The 21,691-nt window shown below is 42.9% G+C and overlaps 1 protein-coding gene across 1 annotated transcript in view; it reads left to right on the forward strand.

The window, feature by feature from the left end:
- The first annotated feature begins 4,499 nt into the window (after positions 1-4,499).
- The window catches only part of LOC146823028 (uncharacterized), a 46,367-nt gene continuing 29,175 nt past the window's right edge, over positions 4,500-21,691 (forward strand). The window contains exon 1 of the mRNA XM_085606354.1: positions 4,500-6,189. Coding sequence (XP_085462480.1) covers positions 4,887-6,189 — 1,303 coding nt within the window. The 5' untranslated portion in view covers positions 4,500-4,886. The remainder of the gene's footprint in view (positions 6,190-21,691) is intronic.

Genomic DNA, 21,691 nt, shown 5'->3' on the forward strand with positions numbered 1-21,691 from the left:
TTGGTGGCCAACGACCTGGCCTTAATGCAAGACCTCCAGGAATTGAGATATGAGGGTTCCAATGTGGATACAATGGAAGAACATTTAAGCTTGAATGTGCCGGGTCACACAAAATTCAAACCCAAATCTACCTACACGCCTTTGATGTTGCATGACAACATCGATATTTTTCATGAACTATCAATTACAGGGATTAAAAAACTTTACTCATCTACCCTTCGTGAAAAATTCAAATACACAGCACGCAACAATTGTTATTTCCAACTGGTCAGCAAATTACAAGCTGACAACAATATCATTGTTCGTCAATCTGACAAGGGGGGCAATGTGGTGCTCTGGCCTAAAGAACTATATCTGGAGGAAGCCCACAGTCAACTCAATCACCCACTTTGTTACAAACGTTGTGATGCAATTTCAGTTAAGGCTGCTAGAACTGAATTTTATTCCCACCTTGTTGCCTGGCGGAGCACAGGATTACTCAGTCAAGACGAGCTGAAGTATTTGAAAAATGACTTTCCAGTAACTCCTGTTATGTATTTTATTCCGAAGATACATAAGAACTCTGAGAAGCCTCCAGGCAGGCCAATCATCTCGGCGCGAGGTGGACTGTGTGAAAATACATCTGTATATATTGATGCCTTTTTGCAGGATCATGTTAAGACGTTGCCATCCTATGTGCAGGATACAAGTGATTTCTTAAGGAAAATAGCAGGGATTGATTGGGATCCGTCTTTCTGGTTGGTTACATTAGATGTAACCTCCCTCTATACCAGTATCTATCATTCTGACGGTGTAAGAGCAGTCCAGCACTATTTGGGAACCCGACCTCTTCATATGGTCAACCACAACAAGATGTTGCTAGCTATGCTTTCCTATTGCCTGCACAATAATTTCTTTATGTTTGGCAACCAATTCTATCAGCAAGTTAGAGGTGTGGCCATGGGGGCCAGCTTTTCTCCCAGCTATGCCTGTCTCCATATGGGCTACTGGGAGGAGCTGGTCCTCTATGGCCAACATCTGGATATTCTGTCTGACCATGTAATCCATTGGTATCGTTTTATAGATGATATCTTCATGGTTTGGCGAGGCACTAAACAGCAGATCCTTGATTTTATCAAGGTTATCAATTCCAACTCCCTCAATCTCAGCTTCACCTCAGACATCAGTCAAGACAGGGTGTTCTTTTTGGATGTTGAAATCTTTATTGATTTTGGCAAACTCCATACTCGCCTCTTTAGGAAACCGACTGCCGGTAATACGGTTCTCCATGCTGCAAGTCACCATACTGTGCATCTCATTCGCAGCATTCCCTACGGGGAGATGCTGCGCATCAGACGCATCTGCAGCACGGAGTCTGATTGCCTGGAGGCACAAAACTCTAGCAAAGCTCGTTTCCTAGCTAGGGGCTACTCTGCTTCAACGATTGATAATGCCATTCGTAAAGCTAACTGTTTAACTAGAGAGGAGACTCTAATCAGTAAGGGATCAACTGTCACACCAGCTTGCACCAGGGAACCAGTTAGACTGATTTGGACATACAATCGTCAACACCAAGCACTCAGAAAAATTCTGAGGAAAAATTGGAGCTTGGTTTGTAATGACCCTGTCATTGGGGACCTAATGGCAGCCAGTCCAAATATCACTTTCAGGAAAGCTCGCTCTATGAGCGATGCTTTAGTTAAATCTAGTCCTGAATTACCTTCTAACACAACCTGGATGCAATTTTGCAAAGGTTTCAAAAGATGCCCGAACTGCAAAGCGTGTAGACAGGGAGTCAATAAGACGCAGTACACAACTCCGTTCTGCGACATGCCTCGCTCCATCACTAAACCACTCACATGCAAAACCGAGTACGCGGTTTACGTGCTGGAGTGTCCATGTGGCCTGCAATATGTGGGTAGCACCAAGTTGCAGGTTCACAAACGGATACTCCAGCATCTGCGGGCAATCAGTGGCAGTGATGCGTCTTACCCGGTGGCACGCCATTTTAAAGAACTACACAAAAACAAAAGTGAACTATTAAAGTTCTTTGTTATTGATGCAGTGCTCCCATTAAGACGTGGTGGAAACAGAGAAGCATTACTCCGTGCCCTAGAAACGAGATACATCCTCGAGTTGGACACAAAGGCACCGCAGGGTCTTAATGCCAGTGAAGATTTCTTCACTTGTCTGTGAACTTGGTTACATTAATTTCCATCCCCTATGTGTTAGGCTGCTTTGCGTGTTGGTCACACCTCCTCTACCCATTGTAGGTTTTAAACACAGTATAGATGACACATTTTTAGATATACACGGAGTATTATATATATATATTTTTTCGGCATCTAGACATATTTTGGCACTTGCCGAAAATTTTGGGTTAAAGCTTGGATCGTGAAGGGAACTAAGGCTTCTTTACATTGGATTGTGATTTTTAGGTGGCACTGCGTTAGTGGGACAGGCAGAAGTAACAGTGCAATTTACCCTGGTCGATGGACTAATGTTTTGAACTGCCGGGGGCACCATAATTGCAAACAATTGGAGTATACCCACTTGGGTCCTTTTCCCAACAGTCTACAACAGATGCATGCTGGATATTTGCAGGAAAGCATAGGTATTAGAGTTTGTTACACATAACTTCATTGCTTTCAGCTTTTCGTGCACATAATGAAAAACCAAATACAAGTTTTCACAAAAACATGTTGATTTGAAACAACTTGGTTTTTAATTGTAATTACTTGCCAGTCCTGTGGAAATGATTTTTAGCATATTTTTATACATTGTGTTATTTAATGAAATTTGCACTTTAGCATTTTTTAAATTATTTAACGCAGTTGCCTTTGATGCCAGCTCCCCGCTCTTATCCATGCTCCAATGTGTGTATATAACCTTTCTATGTCTATTGATGCAATGTTTGAATTAGCCAATGGTGTCATCTTACCAATTAGCATTGTGCACTTTAAAATGCGGGATCACAACTCCCATGGCGTCATGTGATCAAGGCCTCTGGGAAGGCTGAAACGCGTCATGCAGGCGGTGCTGTGAACTAAATAAAGAAAACCAACTCACTCGCTAACAGGGTCGGTCTCCGTTTGTTCCCGCTCTCCTCTTGGATTGTTGGCGTGCAGGTGTGCTCCAGGCGGAATCCTGTCATATATATATATATATATATATATATATATATATATATATATATATATATATATATATATATATATATATATATATATATATATATATATATATATATATATTATCTACTGGCGGTCGCCAGTAGATAGTTATAGTTAGGACCGTGTTTCCATAGGAAATCCGCAACATTCTATTTGGAATAACTTTGGCGCCGGTTGACGAATCCTCGCGAAATTTTCAAAATAGGTGGGGCGCTCTGCTCCGCTCCTACCCTGAAAGTCTCGGGGGGATTCGTCAAGCGGGGGCTGAGAAAAAAGAGGCGTCCCAAAACACGTTTTCCCCATGCAATTTTCCATAGGGACCTTTAGTCCAAGGTACAGCCCGATCGGCAGAACAGAATTACTTGAAATTTGGCAGAGAGGTAGTCCTCAGGTCAGGGAAGTGCCTTTTGCAGGTCTGGTGTCAATCTGTTCAGTAGTTCCTGAGAAAATCAAAAGTAAAATCATATACATATGTGGGCGGAGCCTAACCACACATCTCATCCTGAGATCTGATTGGCTGTCAGCACTTCATCCAAGAAGTGTTGGCAGCCATCTTGGGACCAATATACATGATAGCACCTCACTAAAAAGCATTGCAGTTAATAGAAGGTTTTAAGACTTTAGTTACATTATAAATCATTTGTTGATGGTACCATACTCATTTTAGGAATTGTGGTATGTTCTAAGGTGATTTCACCATGTGAAAAAGCCTTCTGCTGGGATATCATGATTGAGAGAAAAATATTTTCTCATGCTTTTCCCACAGAGGTTTGGAAGGTGATCTATAAGTTAACTGAGAGCTTATTTTCTGTAAATTCACATTATCTTTCTCAGTCATGTGAGAATGAAGTCTGACATTCTCAGTAAAACATGGACATCCAACAAGGGCAGAGACTGTCAGTTGATTCCTTTGTGTTCTACTGCATCTTCCCAGAGTGTTCCAAAGAACAACTAGAGCGCTAACAGTCCTACTTATGATAAACATATGGCACACCTGAAGCCATCTTGCTTGGATTAAAGTGGTAACTCTTAAAACATTTAATTTAAAAAGGAACAAAATGAGGGGGTTCATTTTTCCATAAAAAGTATGATTTTATGGCAAGACCGGAGGCTCCTATTATGCTTTCTTTTCTTGCTTTATTCCAACAGCAGCAAGATAAACTAACATACCCAGAAGGCTTGGTGGAAAAACTACCAGCCAATGGAAAACGAAGAAACAAAATATTGTCCAATCATAGCTCAGCTCGTAATATAAGGTCTATCCTGACTGCGAACAGTCCTCTTTTCTTGCTGCTCGCAGTCAAGATAAGTACCTTTTAATTCATTTCAACGAAAGTTATGTCTTATGCTATGGTTATGGTGTACCTTGTTTGAATGTTCTTTTGTGCGCAGCGACGTTTCATTGCTGCTTGCCTTCGCGCTCGCACGCGCGTATGCTCATTATTTATTCCTTTTAGCCCCCCCTCGTTTCTAACGACGCTTCATCTGCTCCGCGCGCGCCTCGCTTACCGGCCTTCATTTTTCCTCAAGCCGGTGGCGCAGCGCTTCGTTTCTCCTCACGACCCGACTGCTTCTCAGAATCGTTGTCACCACGCTACTTTCCGGTTCAACGCCCACTATTCACACGCCCCTTGTGGGAGGGGGTTTGTCCTCTTGTCACACGCCCACTTCATTTCCTTCAGTTTTAACCCTTTCCTTTCCAGTTTTGTGTCCAGTTCTCTCTAGTATTTCATTATGTATGTTTCTGAGGAAAATAATGACAATGACGGGGAAGCATTTAAAGAGGATTTGAATACCTTTATTAATACCTCTGTGGAGCATGCTGTTGAGACCTCCATGAAACGTTTTTCCAAAACTATGGAGAATTCTATTTTAAGTTTAATGACCAAAACAATGGCCCATTCTGCGGGGGATAGCAGAAAACATAAGATGGTACTCTCTAAGGTTCCTTTGGCGTCTCAAGTGGTTGGTGAGTCTTCCTCACATACGACAGAGGACGTGGTTCCTCCCAGGCCTCCTTCCAAGGAGGGGTTAAAAAGTTCAGGTGGCAAACGTAAAGCCAAACTAAATAATCCAGAGGTACCACAGAAATTGGTCATTTCAACAATTTATGATACAGATGACGATATGGGTGACGCCACTGACCTTACTGATCTTTTTGAAATTGTGGACCCTTCGTCTTCCCCTCCTAAAAAATTGAAGTTAGATGCTTTTGCATCTGAACCAGTGCTTGACCCCGAGGGTACTCCTCTCTTCGATCCTGCTTCTATTAGACACCCTAATTCAACCGAATGGTTTCCCATTGAACACGTGGGGGAGTATATCACCGCAATACTTCGTCTTCCACTAGACAAGACGGTTAGGGCTAAACTGAAGTCTGAGTGCCCGAAGCCTTCTCTCCCTTCCCATATCACTTCTACTCCCGCTGTAGATCAACCTCTCATTACTTTTTTCTCAAAATTTGGCAAAGATCCACGTAAAGGAGTGGATAAAGCATGGTCTTCCTGCCAAGACAAATTGCTCGATCTAGTGGGTCCCCTTGCACGTATTTTTGATATGGCAGAGGCAGCTCGCCTTGACGGCTCCGAGCTCAATCCGGAAGAAGTATCTTTGTGGGTCCAGCGAGCCTTTTGCCTTCTGGGCAATACCAACGCAGCCATGACTCATGAGCGCCGCAAGGGCCTCTTAATTAAATTGGATCCCAAATTGGCCAATCTTGCCCCTCTTGATCCTGGTGTCAAGGCCGATGGTCTTCTGTTCGGAGATTCGTTGGTGAGAGACTTGAGCAGGTTCGTCACCACCTTTGCCTCCCTGGATAAAGCACAGCAATCCATCAAGAAAGTCTTCCCATCTCGGGTTTTTGGCAGGGCCGGAAGAGGCAGGAGCCGCTCTACCGGCCGTGGTTTCCACTCCCAAGGCTCCCGTGGCTCCTTCAACTCGAATCAACAGGACTACAAGCCCCAGTTCTACCCCCAAAGAGGTCGGGGATACAGAGGCAGGGGCCAACGTGGCTTCCGCCACAACTCGTCCCAGCAAGGTAGGTGCAACAACCCCCAATGGGGGACGTTTATCTCTTTTCCTTCACAGATGGCAGTCCCTCACTGCAGATCCTTGGGTTCTCAACACTGTCCAAGGTTATCGTATAGAATTTTACGCTCCACCTTTTCAAGAAACTCTTCCCCCGCCGTTAGTGTTCTCCACAGAAATGTCCCTTCTGGTGTCCTCCGAAATACAAGTCCTTCTTTCCAAAAAAGCTATTCTAGCTTCCCCCTTCGATCCCTCAGGGTTTCTCAGTACTCTGTTTCTCGTTCAAAAGAAGAACAAAAAGATGAGACCTGTGATCAATCTCAAATATTTCAATCAGTTCGTGGTTTATCGCCACTTCAAAATGGAGACAATTCTACATTTACGAGACACTTTGCGTCAACACGATTGGATGATTCGTATCGATCTCCAAGACGCTTATCTAGCTGTTCCCATTCACGATTCCCACACGAAATTCCTCCAGTTTCAGTGGCAAGACGTCACCTATCGTTTTCGATCCCTGCCTTTCGGTCTTTCTTCAGCACCTTGGTGCTTCACAAAAGTGATGCGACCTGTAGTGGCTTATCTCAGATCTCTTGGGATCCGGCTCATCATTTATCTCGACGATATCCTTATCATGAATCTGGACAAACAGGCCTTATTGAACGATCTCAACATCACTCGTTCTCTATTACTCGATCTAGGCTTCCTCCTCAATTTGGAGAAGTCCTCTCTTATTCCGGCTCAGAGTATGGAGTTTCTGGGGTTTTGCATAGACTCCCCATCTGCTTCCCTTCTTCTTCCTCAGTCCAAGATCTCCAATATTCATGCGGAAATTTCTCAGGCGCTCCGCCGTCCATTAATATCTCTCAGATCCCTAGCAAGGATTGTCGGCCTTCTCTCGGCCTCCATTCAGGCAATCTTCCCGGGTCCCCTTCATTATCGGGCTCTTCAACGCCTAAAGATCAGACATATTCGGCAAGGCCTTGCATATTCCGATCAAGTAAAATTAGATCTCGAATCTCGTCAAGAACTTCATTGGTGGATGAACCATTTAGATGCTTGGAACGGTCGAACCATTTTCGCTTCCGCCCCAGATCTTGTATTAGAATCCGATGCAAGCCTGTCGGGTTGGGGCGCCCGTTGTGGACCAATATCGACTGGAGGTACATGGTCAAAAGAGGAGTCCAAATTGCACATCAACTGTTTAGAGATGCTTGCAGGCTCCTTTGCAATTCAGAGTCTGGCAAAGGACAAAGTAAGTTGTACCATCCTCCTTCGCATGGACAATGTTTCTGCGGTTCGCTATATAAACCATCTCGGTGGCACCAAGTCAAAGGTCCTGGCAGACCTAGCAAAGAGCCTTTGGGAATTCTGCCTATCCAACAATCTCTCGCTCTCTGCGGAGTATCTTCCAGGGGATCTCAACGCCGTCGCCGATTGGCATTCTCGCTATCTCCGGGATTCCAGCGATTGGAAGCTTCTTCCCTCCGTGTTTCTCTCCCTCTCTCGGTTGTGGGGTCCTTTCTCAATAGATCTCTTTGCTTCTCGACTGAATTCTCAGTTGCCCCGCTTTTACAGCTGGCGTCCGGACCCTCTGGCTCTGGCGACCGATGCCTTCCTTCAAGATTGGTCCCTCCACCTCAATTATGCGTTTCCTCCTTTCCTGTTAATCAACAGAGTCCTCTCGCAGGTACGTCGCCAGATGACGTCTCTGGTAGTGGTAACTCCCTTCTGGCAGTCCCAGATTTGGTTTCCGTCTCTCCTAGAGTTGGCGGTGGACTTTCCCGTCCTTCTTCCCCCACTTCCCGATCTTCTCTCGGACCCCCTGGGCAATCCTCACCCTCTAATTGTCGACCAATCACTGGTGCTGTCCGCATGGAAAATTTCCAGCCTTCCTCTTCTGATCTCGTCATTTCGCAGGAAGCTTCAGTCTTCATTAGTCGTGCATGGGCCCCAGGCACCTCCAAGGCTTACAAATCCGCCTGGTCTCTTTGGTCAAGCTGGTGTCTTCAAAAATCAGTCGATCCCTTTTCAGCCTCTTTAAATTTTATTGTTAACTTCCTGGCTTCTGAGGCCAGTTCTGGCAAATCTTATCGTACTATTAATCTGTACAGATCCGCCATTTCTCTCAATCATGCCCATATCGATGGAAAACCTGCGGGAGCTCATCCCTTGATCTGCAGATTGCTGAGAGGAGTTCGTTTTTCAAAACCTCCGTTGGCTAAGTATTCTACTTTATGGGATGTTAATCTGGTTTTACAGTTGTTTTCTAATTGGCCTGATAACTCTGCTCTTTCTCTGAAAATGATTTCTGCCAAACTCACTATGTTGTTATGTTTACTTTCCATTAAAAGAGTATCTGATGTGAGGGCCATGGATGTCTCTTCTCGCCAATTCACTCCTACTGGTGTGCTGTTCCATATTCACAAACGCACAAAGACTAATTTAAATACTGTGTTCTATCCTTATTTTCCCTCTAATCCCAAGTTGTGTGTAGGTCAATGCCTAAAAGTTTATGAGAGTAAAACCTCTGATCTCAGGACTTCCTCCAGCTCCCAACTTCTGATTTCCTTCCGTAAACCCTTTCACCCTGTTTCTTCTGCCACTCTGGCCCGCTGGGTTCGTTGGGTCATGTCCCTGGCCGGTATTGACGTCTCCGTTTTTGGAGCTCATTCCACTAGGGGAGCCATGGCTTCTAAAGCCTTTTGGGCTGGCTCCCGTCTGGAGGACATCCTAAAATCAGCAGATTGGTCTAATGATACAGTGTTTCGTACATTTTATTGTAAACCTGTTGTCACTGCATCTTCTTTAGTGGTAGATATGCTTTAAACAAGCATAATAGGAGCCTCCGGTCTTGCCATAAAATGTAGATTTTCCTAATATATTATGACGGAAAGTCTTAATTTTATTAAAGACACGGAGGCGAGTATTATCCCGCCGCAACACTTCTAACAATTGTTCTCCCTCCCCACAGGCACTCCAGCGCTTCCACCAGCGTCATCCTGAGGTTTTCCCGGATCCTGCCAAGATCGCTTCTTTGGTTCCATCGCCTACCATGCTTGGATCCGAACTCCTCTCCGAGTCTCCTCTACTGCTCTTTGGAAAGGAAGTCTTCACGTGGACTCTATCTTTATGCATTTTGTTATCCGTTACTCCTTTATTTTTGTATTCTCTGTAATTGCTCGCACAAGAAAGAGGGCTGTTCGCAGTCAGGATAGACCTTATATTACGAGCTGAGCTATGATTGGACAATATTTTGTTTCTTCGTTTTCCATTGGCTGGTAGTTTTTCCACCAAGCCTTCTGGGTATGTTAGTTTATCTTGCTGCTGTTGGAATAAAGCAAGAAAAGAAAGCATAATACTCGCCTCCGTGTCTTTAATAAAATTAAGACTTTCCGTCATAATATATTAGGAAAATCTACATTACTGCTGCAGAAAGAAAAATTAGGGCACATTTTGAGTGACTTCTCAAATCCTCTTCTATTTCATGAAAAAATTCTGACATGCAGACTGAAACATGCACTTTCAATACCAGCAGCAGTTTTCCCTGGTGAGCAGTAGCTTTACTACAGTGATCTAATGAGCAAAAAGGGTGCTAACATTCTGAATTTATGGCAAATGTGTGACACATCTGAATGCCTTCTTGATGGAATCAAAGTAAAAAACTGAAAGTATTTCCTACTGAGGAGACTGCAGTAAATGAGGAAATTAGGAAACTTCATAACAAATAAGTCTCCCAAGATGGCCACCAGAGACAAAAGAGACCAAATGTAGCCCAAATATCACCCAGATGTAGCCCAAGTATAGCCCAATGACAGAATGTCCCAGAGTGTTCTTAAAAACAACTAGAGCGCTTACTGTCTTCATTATGACAAAAGTATGGCACACCTGAAGCCATCTTGATTGGAATAAACTGGTAACACTTAAACAATTTAATTTAAAAAGGAACACAATGAGGGGGTTCATTTTGCCATAGAAATTATGATTAATGCTGAAGAAAGGAAATGAGGGCACATTTTGAGTGACTTCTCAAATCCTCTTCTATTTCATTAAAAAATTCTGACATGCAGACTGAAACATGCACTTTTAATACCAGGAGCAGACTTCCATGGTGAACAGTAGTTTTAGTACAGTGATCTAATGAGCAACTAGAGTGCTAACATTCAGAATGTATGGCAAATGTGTGACATATCTGAATACCTTCATGATGGAATCAAAGTACAAAACTGAAAGCATTTCCTACTGAGGAGACTGCAGTACATGAGGAAATTAGGAAACTTCATAACAAATACATCTCCCAAGATGGCCACCGGAGACAAAAGAGCCCAAATGTAGCCCAAAATCACCCAGATGTAGCCCAAATATAGCCCAATGACAGAAGTGTGCAAAACACTTATTATTTTGTGTTTTTGCAGTGTTATATAGTGCAGACTTGTCAGGTATTGGAGTGCTTTACATGAGCATTGGTTACATCACACAAGAACAAATTCATTTTGGTTGTAGACATGGGGAGACTAAGTGATTTGATCAGAATCACAGAATGTCGAGCTGAAGCAGAAACTCCAACCTGGTTCCCCAGTTGCAAAGTCTGCAGTTCTGGAAGTAACACCACATCCTCTCCCCTAAGTGCAACATTTAATCAAGTGGTCAACTGGATAAAAAAACATAAAGATAACAAATAATTTAAAAGTGCTTTGTCGCTATTTGAAAACTCAGAAAATATGTCCTTATTTTAGTCTTTTAGAGCACTAACCATAATTTTGATGCCAATAAGACCCTCTCATATATGTAATTTCTAAAGGAAATGCTCTAGGTATTACAGTTTTGATTACATCAAGATGACGTCAGGCGTTCCACACTTTTGTAATAAATATAGAATGTTAGCAATCTAGTTGTTCATTAGGATACTGTTGAGAGGCAGAGGCCAGGGGCACGGACTCTGAAAATTGAAGGCAGGTAGGAGGGTGCAAAGGCAACAATTTAACCACACTGAGCAGGCAGGAAGGGCCGTGGCAGCACAACAGACTATGGAGGGCAGTGGAAAGGGAGGCAGGGGCAACAAACCAACAATACAGGACTTGCAAGAGAGGCTGTGGCAATGTAATAGACCATTGTGGGCAGAAGGAAGAGGCAATGGTAGTACAACCATACATGCCAACAGACCCGATTCAGCCAGGAAACGTCCAATGTTTTTAAGCTCAAATGGGCTTTATTTGATCTGTCTCCTGTCTACAATCTCCTCTTTTTCAATGTAACTCAAAGGGGAAAATCAATACCCCAGTTTTTTTTCAAAATCTCCCTCATACCAAGTTCAAAATGTTCGCAAGTATGGTACATTGGATCATGGAAGGAAATGGGGTAGGGACATGGACTTGGATAACAGAGGACAGGAGGGACATGGAGAGGTGCACCAAATTGGCCCTGCAGGGCAGGCATCAGGGTTTGCAGCAGCACAATACACCACACAGGGCATGCGGGACGGGAGTGCAGCACAACAATCCATAGAAAGCAAGAGGGAGGGGACAGGACCATGCACATGGACAACAGAGAACAGTGGGGCAAGAGGCAATGGTAGCTAGCTGACCATAATGGACAGACAGGAGAGAAAGCTGCAGCATAACAGACCATAAAGGGCAGGAGGGACGGATCAGGGGCATTACAATGGAACAGACAAGCCAGGAGGGAGGGAGTAGGGGTCTGCACATGTAAACAGAGGGCTGGGGGCAAGGGGGCAGGGCAGGAGCAGCAAGATAGCCATGGAGGTCAGGCAGGATGGGCACTAGAAGCAAGACACACCATGAAGAGCAACACTGAGACTGTGATGGCATACACACAGACCATGGAGGGAAGGTGGGAGGGGGTCAGGGGCAGCTAACTGACCACACAGGGAAGGTGGGAGGGGCCATGGCAGCACAGAAGCCCATGCATGGCAAGTGGGAGGGTTAGTGGCAGCACAATGGCTATGATGGGCAAGAAGGAGGGTGCAGGGGCATGCACAAAGGACGATGGAGGATAGAAGGGAGGGTCAGGACCTGTGCACAGACAAGAAAGTTCAGGGGAAGGGGCCTCACAACAGACGGCACGGGGCAGGCAGGAGGAGCAGTTGCAGCACAACAGACCAGGGAGGGCAGAAGGGTGTGGCAGTATAATGGACCATGTAGGACAGGAGGAAGATGATAGGGGCATGGCATGTGGACAGGCAGGGTGGAGGTGGCAGGGACAGGTTACGGTCATCTGACAATGCTAGGCAGGTGGGAGGGGAGTGGCAGCTCAACAGAGCACTCAGAGTAGATAGGAGTGACAGGTCCATGGAACATGGTGGGCAAATAGGATGGAGCAGGGGCATGCACAAAGACATCGGAGGGCAGGGGGAAGGAGAATAGGGGCAGCAAGCTAAGCACAGAGTTTAAGCAGGAGGTCAATGATGGGGCATAGAATTGGGCAATGGAGGGCAGGAGGAGTGGACTGGTACATCATACTAAATTGAGGGCAGTGGCAGCACATCAGACCATGCATGGCAGGAGGGAGGAGGCTAGTCCATGGATTCACACAACAGAGGATAGGGAGGAGGGGGACGGGGCAGCAAGCTACTTGTTCAGAGAAGGCGGGTATTAGGAACTTTAGTGTTTTTACGTGTGTCTGTGCGAACTACTTAAAATATGAACAAGTATGCAGCATAATCTCAATTTTATTCAGGAAGAAGAGGACGTTTGTGACTGTGACTCCGGGCTCACTTGGCAGAAACACCCCCTGACCCTCCACCCCCTATCGCAAAATGTAATGCCCGTGAAAAGGGTAGGTGAACACAGTGTTATATAGAACATAGTCCTGAGAGCACGATTGAAAATGAAAACTAGATATAGTGTATGGTATAAACTATGCACTAAAAAGTGTGATATAAGATGAACCGGGCGTGAAATATAATATGCAATAAATTGTGCGCAATTACAGATTCATTGGAGAGCGCGAGATAGCACAGGCACTAGAGCGTGCTATGCGATATGCGCCTTGGAGTGTAATATGCACAGGGCAGTGTTGTGTAACCTAACTAGTCTCTAAAGTTATAATATAAAATATGTGCTGGGGAGTGTAACGTTGCATATGCACTGTGACAAAGATATGGATCCCAGATTGTAACATAGGCATTGAGGAAGGCACGTTAGATGGGGCAATATAACCCGTGCGAAGACAAGTGTGGCATGACATATTCACGGGGTGGTGCACATGGGCTAGAGGGTGTCATAGCATATGCACTAGCTAGTGGAATACAACACAGAGGTGTGTGGCACTCAGCAGGCAATGGTGGGTGTAACACAGCATTGGGCTCTGCCAGGAGCGCGCTGTGACTCTCAAGTGATGTTCGTCCCCTTTCCAGAGAGTAAAATAAAAAGTATTACACATCCGGCAGTGGATGTGTGTTTTATTAACCGTGAGGGGGGTTTCTTGCATAGTTTTGGTCGAATTTTTGTCGAATCCCCTTTGAATGGCTTGGTGTGCATGTGTAGTAAATGTGCCCGTCAATAGCTACCCATGTTTGTATAAATAAACGACAAGGGTGTCTACCGGGATTAGGCACGGTAGGGCATCAGACATGTCAGAGCTTCACTAGTGGTGTAAATACATTCCACGTGGATTCATTGTATGCATAGTCGCCTTTTAATGAATATCACGCAAATCGTCATGGTGATAGGTACGTACGGTTTGTCCAGCATGTCCTAGGTGTGTCTATAAATATATATTTTTTAAAAATAATAAAAAACAGTGGCCGGCCCTGAGGATTGGGGTCAAAAAAAGATAATTAGGAGACAGGCCCAGGGGAATGGGGTCATCAGGGCCAATAAATTAGAATAAGAAGGGGAACCACACAGCCCCCCTTCTTACAAAATTAAAATAAATAAAAGACTGGCATCGTGCCGGAGGCCACGCCCCCTCCTTGCAGCACTCTGCAAACGCGCCCCCTGGCGAATTGTAAGTTGGGGAATTAATTCCTCTTCAATACTGAGGGTCCCTGAGGGCCAACTAGCCCAATAGGCATCTCCAGTATGCGCCAGGGAGCTGCGCTGCAGACAGGTGTTCTGAGGCCAAGCCCCTTTTTACACCTCTCTGCAACGCAGCTCTGTGGCGCTTACTGGAGGTACCTAGTGGTCTAGTTTGACCCTAGGGACCCTTAGGATTCAAGGGGACTTAATCTCTCAACTTAGAACAGCCACAGGGCGCATTTACACAGTGGTGAAGGGAGGGGACGGGGCCTGAGGGTACGTGTGCAAACACGCACTATGGCACGTTTTAAATTGGGGATATAATTTCCCTTCAATACTGAGGGTCCCTGGGGGCTAACTAGCCCACCAAGTGCTTCCAGTAAGCGCCACTGAGCTGCATTGCAGAGAAGTGGTCCAGGCCGTGCCACTTTTTACACCTCTCTGCAACGCAGCTCTGTGGCATTTACTGGAGGTACCTAGTGGGCTAGTTGGACCCTAGGGACCCTCAGGATTCAAATGAACTTAATCTCCCAACTAAAAACGGACACAGGGCGTGTTTACACAGTGGTGAAGGGAGGGGACGGGGCTTGAGTTAACGTGTGCAAAAACGCCCTGTGGCCTGTTTTAAGAGGTAGTTTTAATCCCCCTGCCATATTATATACTAGGGGCTTACAGAGGAGGTCATGCTAATCACAGGGGGACCCCAACGCATAATGTTCCCTAGTGTATGTAGGTGTTTTCACTGTATTCTAAGTGTCTTTTAAAATAGCACTGGCTCTAGGACTGGTTAGTCAGACTCAGTTACCACCAGTATCCGTCTGAAAAAGTTGAGGGTACAGGATGATTTTGCAACAAGGCTTCTTTCTGCTCTTCTTTTTGTTCTTTCTGCACGTTATCCTTCTTCCTGCACTTTTCTTCGTCTTTGAGGACTTCTGTTGCTTCTTTCTGCACTTCTTTTTTTTCTTTCTGTGCATTTTTTCTTCTTTCTTCACATGTCCTATCTCTGTAGGCATAGTTAGAAATTAGCATTTAAAAAACCTTTGAAATTCACAGAAAAAACCATAGGTTTCAGGCACGTTATAGTTAGGAATTAGCATTTAAAAAACCTCAGAAATTCACTGAAAAAACCATAGGTTTCAGGGGTGTTATAGTTAGCTGGACTTTTCACTTGTACAAAACCATTGAAATTCCCCCGTTATAGTTAGTTCAGCTAACTATAACTCGCGCGCCCGCACTGCACTGCTGATGACGTCACATATTACATCACTCATGACATGGTCAGTGACATCACTCATGACATCACTGATGACATCTCAAATGACATCACTGATGACATCACTGATGACGTCATCCTTGTGATAAAGTGGCAGACCTCCTCTCACCCTAATATAACCTTTGATACACACATTAAAAAATAGAGACTAAAATTTTCAAAGCAATGGACATACCAATACCAGTTACAACAACCTCTTCAGTAATTCTAAGATCCACATACACATCCACTCATTCACCAACAGTCCTATACAGTCACTCATACATGTACCCACTCATCATATGTACTCATACACCTATACATCCTGTTACACAATTTAGTAGGGGCAATTTTATTGTGTCAGCCTCACAGAACAGGCTATACAAATTGTGATATAAAAATCAAGTAAACATTAAGAATTTGACAGCATAATAATTTCATTCACAAACTTGTTTATGAAATCCCACTTCCGGACAGGTCTACTCATGGTTAAAAATACAGCCAAGTGGTGCTGGTGATTGACTGTGCAGCCGTCTAATAAAGTGCTACTATTTATTGTAGGTTCGAGGACGGCTATCCGGCCAAAGTGCTGTCAGGGTGATTTAAGAACCACAATAAAAACACTTTGTAAAATGTATCCTTAAACTGATGTTTAGGGGCCCAAAACTGCTAATAATTTCATATATAAAAAATTTCAAAGAAATCCCACTGCCAGACAAGTCAACTCATGATTAATAATACAGCCAAACAGTAAAGTACTGGCGCATGACCATGCTGCTGTCTAGTAAAGTGCTAATATTTATAGTGGATGCATGGATGGCTACTCAGGCAAAGTGCCGTCAGGGTAATTGAAGAACCACAATTAAAAATCTTCTTAAATTGTATCCTTAAACTAATGTTTAGCTGCTCAATGCTGCTAAAGTGCAGATACTTCTAGTTGCAGAGGTCAGGTCTGGTTTCAAAATTTTAGGTAAAATACTCTTAATGTACAAAAATCCTAATTTCCTATTGCAAGCAAACAGCTAACAACTACATGACAAAGCTTTAGACAGTACAGTAGCATAGATGGTTGAAACAGCACTTTGTTCAGGAACCCTGGGTCTCATAGCTGACAGTAGCCAATGAACTAGTTATTCTCCAAGACACATATGTGTGTATGTGTGTGTGTGTGTATATATATATATATATATAGAAATTCAATGATCCTGGATCCCTTGAAGCATACTCCACAAGTCACACAGGTACAGACCACAAAAGTGCGCCGTAGAAAGTTTAAACGTGCTTAATTTATTCTTCCATTTGTCAGCATGACGCGTTTCGGCTGTGAACACACAGCCTTGATCACATGACCCCCCGGTGAAGCACATGATTTATATACTGTGACAGATTGGATAATCAGAGCTGCGTGACGGTTAGTGCAAGGAGCTAAACAAAATACTTACAATTAGACAAGTAAATGTTTAAAATTCATAAATATATAAATAACATAATAAATACATTATCACTGTTAAATATATAAAAAGTGAAAAAATACAAAATGTATAAAAACCCATTAAGTAAAAAAAGACTAATCTTTTTTGCATAAGCAGTTTTAGTAGACAGCCTAAATCTGGAGTCTAATTGTGGTCAAGTGACCTGAATTAATGCTCCTACATATGGATTGTCCTATTGCACTGTCCCAGTCACGCATATAAATAAAGTGCTAGTGCTAAAATCCAAAATTATTTAAACAAACTATTAAATTGAAAAATCAATAATGATATTAAAATTCATATCATATCCAATTTGTCCCTTGAATAAAAGGAAGAAAAATAGTGGCAAATAAAATTCATATAATGCATGATTGTGCAAATTATATATCTAAATGCTTAAATCACCAATTTCCTCGATTCAGAGCAAATGTATTACCCATTAAGATCAAAAAATACGATCATAACGATTATGATAAAAATCATCACATAAAGATTCATACGATAAATAAAATCATCAAAAATCGTGTAAAACATGACTGACCTGAGCCCCCTTCAGAAAATATTTGGTAATCAATTAACAATGCAGTGTAAAACATGCCTAAATGCATCTGATAAAATCAAAACACATAATCCATATTTAACCCATCAAAGAACTATAAAAAGTTATGGAGATCTTCCCCTGTATTCAGTCCTTTAGGGATTCTTGTATCTAATAGCAGAATGTATTTGGACTCCAATTGCCTTAACTGTTTTTCTCTGTTTCCGCCCCTCAAGTTCCTTTGTACAGAGTCAATGACAAAGTAACATAGATCATTTAGGTTTTTATTGTGCACCAATTTAAAATGTCGTGCTACTGGGTAACTATCGTCTGCATTGACTATTGCTCTAAGGTGTTGAAGGATGCGATTAAAAACTTGTATTTTAGTGTTTCCCACGTACTTCATTTTACAAGTGCATTCCAATACATACACTGCATAGTCTGTACGGCATGTCAGAGGCTTCTGAATTTTGATAGGGTTGTTGTCAAATACACTGCAATATTCTGTAGTATTCTTGCCAAATTTGCAGGCCCTGCAAGAAATACATTTACGGAAACCTGTTTTCGTGGATAACCAGTTGCTAGGGATAATTACCTCAGGGCTAGACCTAAACAGAGCATCCCTCATCGAGGGAGCTCTTCTAAAGGTGATCAGAGGTTTATCAGGCAAAAGAGGGGCCAAAGTAATGTCTGTTTTTAACAAAGGCCAATGTTTAGTTAAAATACCTCTTATTTTCCTCTCTTCTACATTGAACGTAGTTATTAGCCTAGTTCCATCTTGATCATCTCTAAGCACATCATCTGGGTTTTTTCTTTTGGATTGAGCAACAGTATTAAGACAATCCTCTCTGGTATGGTTATTGGCTTTAGTTCTGGCCAATTCTAGCTCTTTCATATTATATCCACGGGCAAGAAATCTATTGAGGGACTCAAGTTGGCATTTTTCTAGGTCAGAGTTTGAACTGCAAATTCTGCGCATACGTAAAAATTCACCGTATGGGATGCTTTTAATAAGATGGCCAGGGTGGGCACTGCTAGCGTGTAAAATCGCATTTCCCGCTGTTTTCTTTCTATGCAATTTAGTTTGAATAACTTTATTGTCAATGTAAATTTCAACATCTAGAAATTGGACAGAGGATTTACTAATATCGGCAGTGAATTGTAAATTCAAACTATTGATGTTAATCATGTTGAGAAAAGATTTAGCCGATTCAGGGGTACCTTTCCAAATCAAACATGTCGTCTATGAACCTCCAAAATCTAATTATATTGGAGTCAAAGATTAGTTTATGGGTTCCTCTGAGGACATGCTCCTCCCACCACCCAACATATATATATATATATTCACTGAAAAAAACATAGGTTTCAGAGGCGTTATAGTTAGCTGGACATTTCCCTCGTACAAAACCCTAGAAATCCCCCTGTTATAGTTAGTTCAGCTAACTATAACTCGCGCCCCCGCAATGCACCGCTGATGATGTCACATATTACATCACTCATGACATGGTCAGTGACATCACTGATGACATCACTGATGACATCTCAAATGACATCACTGATGACATCACTGATGACATCATCCATTGAGTATGTGTTTCTGAACAGTTTTATTATGTTTAATATATATAGGGAAAGGCCTGTTGAAGAATAAGTGGGTGTACAAGTGTGTGAATGGATGATTTTCTAGGTGTGTAACTGACTCTATAAGTGAGTCATTAAATGTATCTTACTGCAGACTAGTGACTAAATTGTGTGAATGTCTGTATGTGTCTGTGTCTTGGTGTATAAGTGGCTGCATGGTTTTGTAAATAGCTATATGAGTGTCTATATGGGTTATTGATTAGTTGTCTGATTATCTGTATGGGTGCCTGAGTGTTTGTGTGGGTAGGGTGTGTGTGACTCTGTGACTAGATGTGTGAGTGGGTGATTCACTGGGTGCATGGTTTTAAGAGTGCATCTGTGATGGACTGTATGGTTGGGTGAGTGTATGTATGGGTGTGTTAGTGATTGAATGTATATCTCAGTTGTACATGTGTCAGTAACTACATATGTGAAACGCAGTGTATATGTGTGTAAGAGTATATAACTATCTACATCTGAGTGTGTGAGATTTTGGGAGTGGCTGTATACGCCATAGTGCAAGGATATCTGTGTCATGTGCTGTTTGTTTTTTCTGCAGGAAGACACAGAATTTGTTAGTATTTTTATGAGTAAGTGAACTTGAGTGTGTTTAACTGTATAGGTGAGTAAATTGGACTGTGATTAATTATTTGCATGACTGACTAGATGTGTCAGTACCTCAATGGATGATTGGCGGTGTGTGAGTGTCTATATAGGTGTATAAATGCACAGAGTGACTGTAAGTATGAGTGACTGTAGAGGTGAGTGAGTGGACATGTATGTAGACCTAAAAGTCAATGAGTGGGTGAGTAGTTATTGGTATTGGAGTATCTATGGTTGTCAAAATGGCCGTCTGAAATTTTGAGTCGGTGTATCAAAGGTTATATTAGGGTGTGAGAAGATGCACTAATTTATCACATGGATGACGTCATCAGTGATGTCATCAGTGAAGTCATCAATGATGTCATCAGTGATGTCACTGACCATGTCATGAGTGATCTAATATGTGACGTCATCAGCAGTGCATTGCGGGGGCGTGAGTTATAGTTAGCTGAACTAACTATAACAGGGGAATTTCTAGGGTTTTGTACGAGGGAAATGTCCAGCTAACTATAACGCCTCAGAAACCTATGGTTTTTTCAGTGAATTTCTAAGGTTTTTTAAATGCCAATTCCTAACTATAACGCCCCTGAAACCTTTCGTTTTTTCAGTGAATTTCAAAGGTTTTTTAAATGCTAATTCCTAACTATAACGTGCATGAAACCTATGGTTTTTTCAGTGAATTTCAAAGGTTTTCTAAATGCTAATTCCTATCTATAACTTATCTCTGAAGTTATCATGAAAAGCATTCTTTTTTAAAAGTAGGGTGCACATTAGTTTTGTGGAAAAGCATATTTGTGATTGGTTAAGAAAAAGCAGTTTCAACGTGGAGTATATATCATAGAATAAATTTTGCTCAGCTCAACCACACCTGCTATTTGCATTTGGAAGGCACTGTTCGAACTTAAAACAATCGTCAACTTTTAACCTGCACGTGTCGTTAAATGTTCAAGAAAATGTTACAAAAAAATATCGTAAAGTTTTAAAAAATTGATGAACTTTTAACCTGCATGTATTGTAGAATGTTCTAGAAAGTGTGTTGATAGAATACGTTGCACTTCTGACTTCTATGTGTTGTTGAATATTTAAAAAAACGGTTCATATGGAAAATTAAAAAGAAACCAATAGAGAAGTTTTGAAACCTAAAAGAATCAAGGAACTATTCTAATTTATTCTTTACATGTATTTATGTGTGCAGCAACAAAATTATAGACACAACAGCACTAGGAAGAGGAAGAAGCAGGGGGTGGGGGAGAGGGGGAGATGGGCAGAATGGCACACATGCACAATTAAGTACAACACACATATAGACTAACAATGGCCAAAATGAAACACACCAACAAGGAGCACAAGTCACACAACCTGCCAACATCACACCACTGAACGAGCATAGAAGTGAAAACCACGCTGCATTCATACAGGATTTGTACAAAGGCCAGTCGTTGGTGTTGTGGGATGTCTGCGACCGTGGTCATCATGGATGAGATGCCCAGCATGTGGCACATGGTCGAGTTCACTGTGTGTTATGTTGCCAAACGGCTGCTCCTCCCTCCCACGAGCCCCCACACATTTGTACGGTAACCTGTTGTATCTCGTGCACTCGTACGGCACGCTATTGTAATGCCTATTTGCGCATGTCCTGCTACATTCCAACTACAACATCACAGTGCCGTTTGGAGATGGTGCATGCCACTTTACAACATCGACTGCTGTGGCTCCTGTAACAGGCCACACCAGAACACAGAGACACACTTACCGCACTTCCTGTACACGGACATGTCCGAGACACCCCGATCCCCTTGCCAGATAGGCACACCCCTGCACTGACCTGTGAACAACAGACCAGCACACGCCAGTTGTGCATGCAGGAGGATGCGTACGTAGCTACACATCCAGGCTCACTGCCAACGCTGAGGTGACAGCACACTGTGATGTTGCAGGGCTCGTGCCTATCATGCTAAGACAATGACCACAGGGACACACTTACTAAGATGTGGGTTTGAGGGGCATTGGCGGTCCTGGAGTTGTTGAGATGAGTCTTCTGGCCCTCA

The sequence above is a fragment of the Triturus cristatus genome, chromosome 5_2 (genome assembly GCF_964204655.1).
Source record: "Triturus cristatus chromosome 5_2, aTriCri1.1, whole genome shotgun sequence".
In the NCBI taxonomy this organism is placed as follows: Eukaryota; Metazoa; Chordata; class Amphibia; order Caudata; family Salamandridae; genus Triturus; species Triturus cristatus.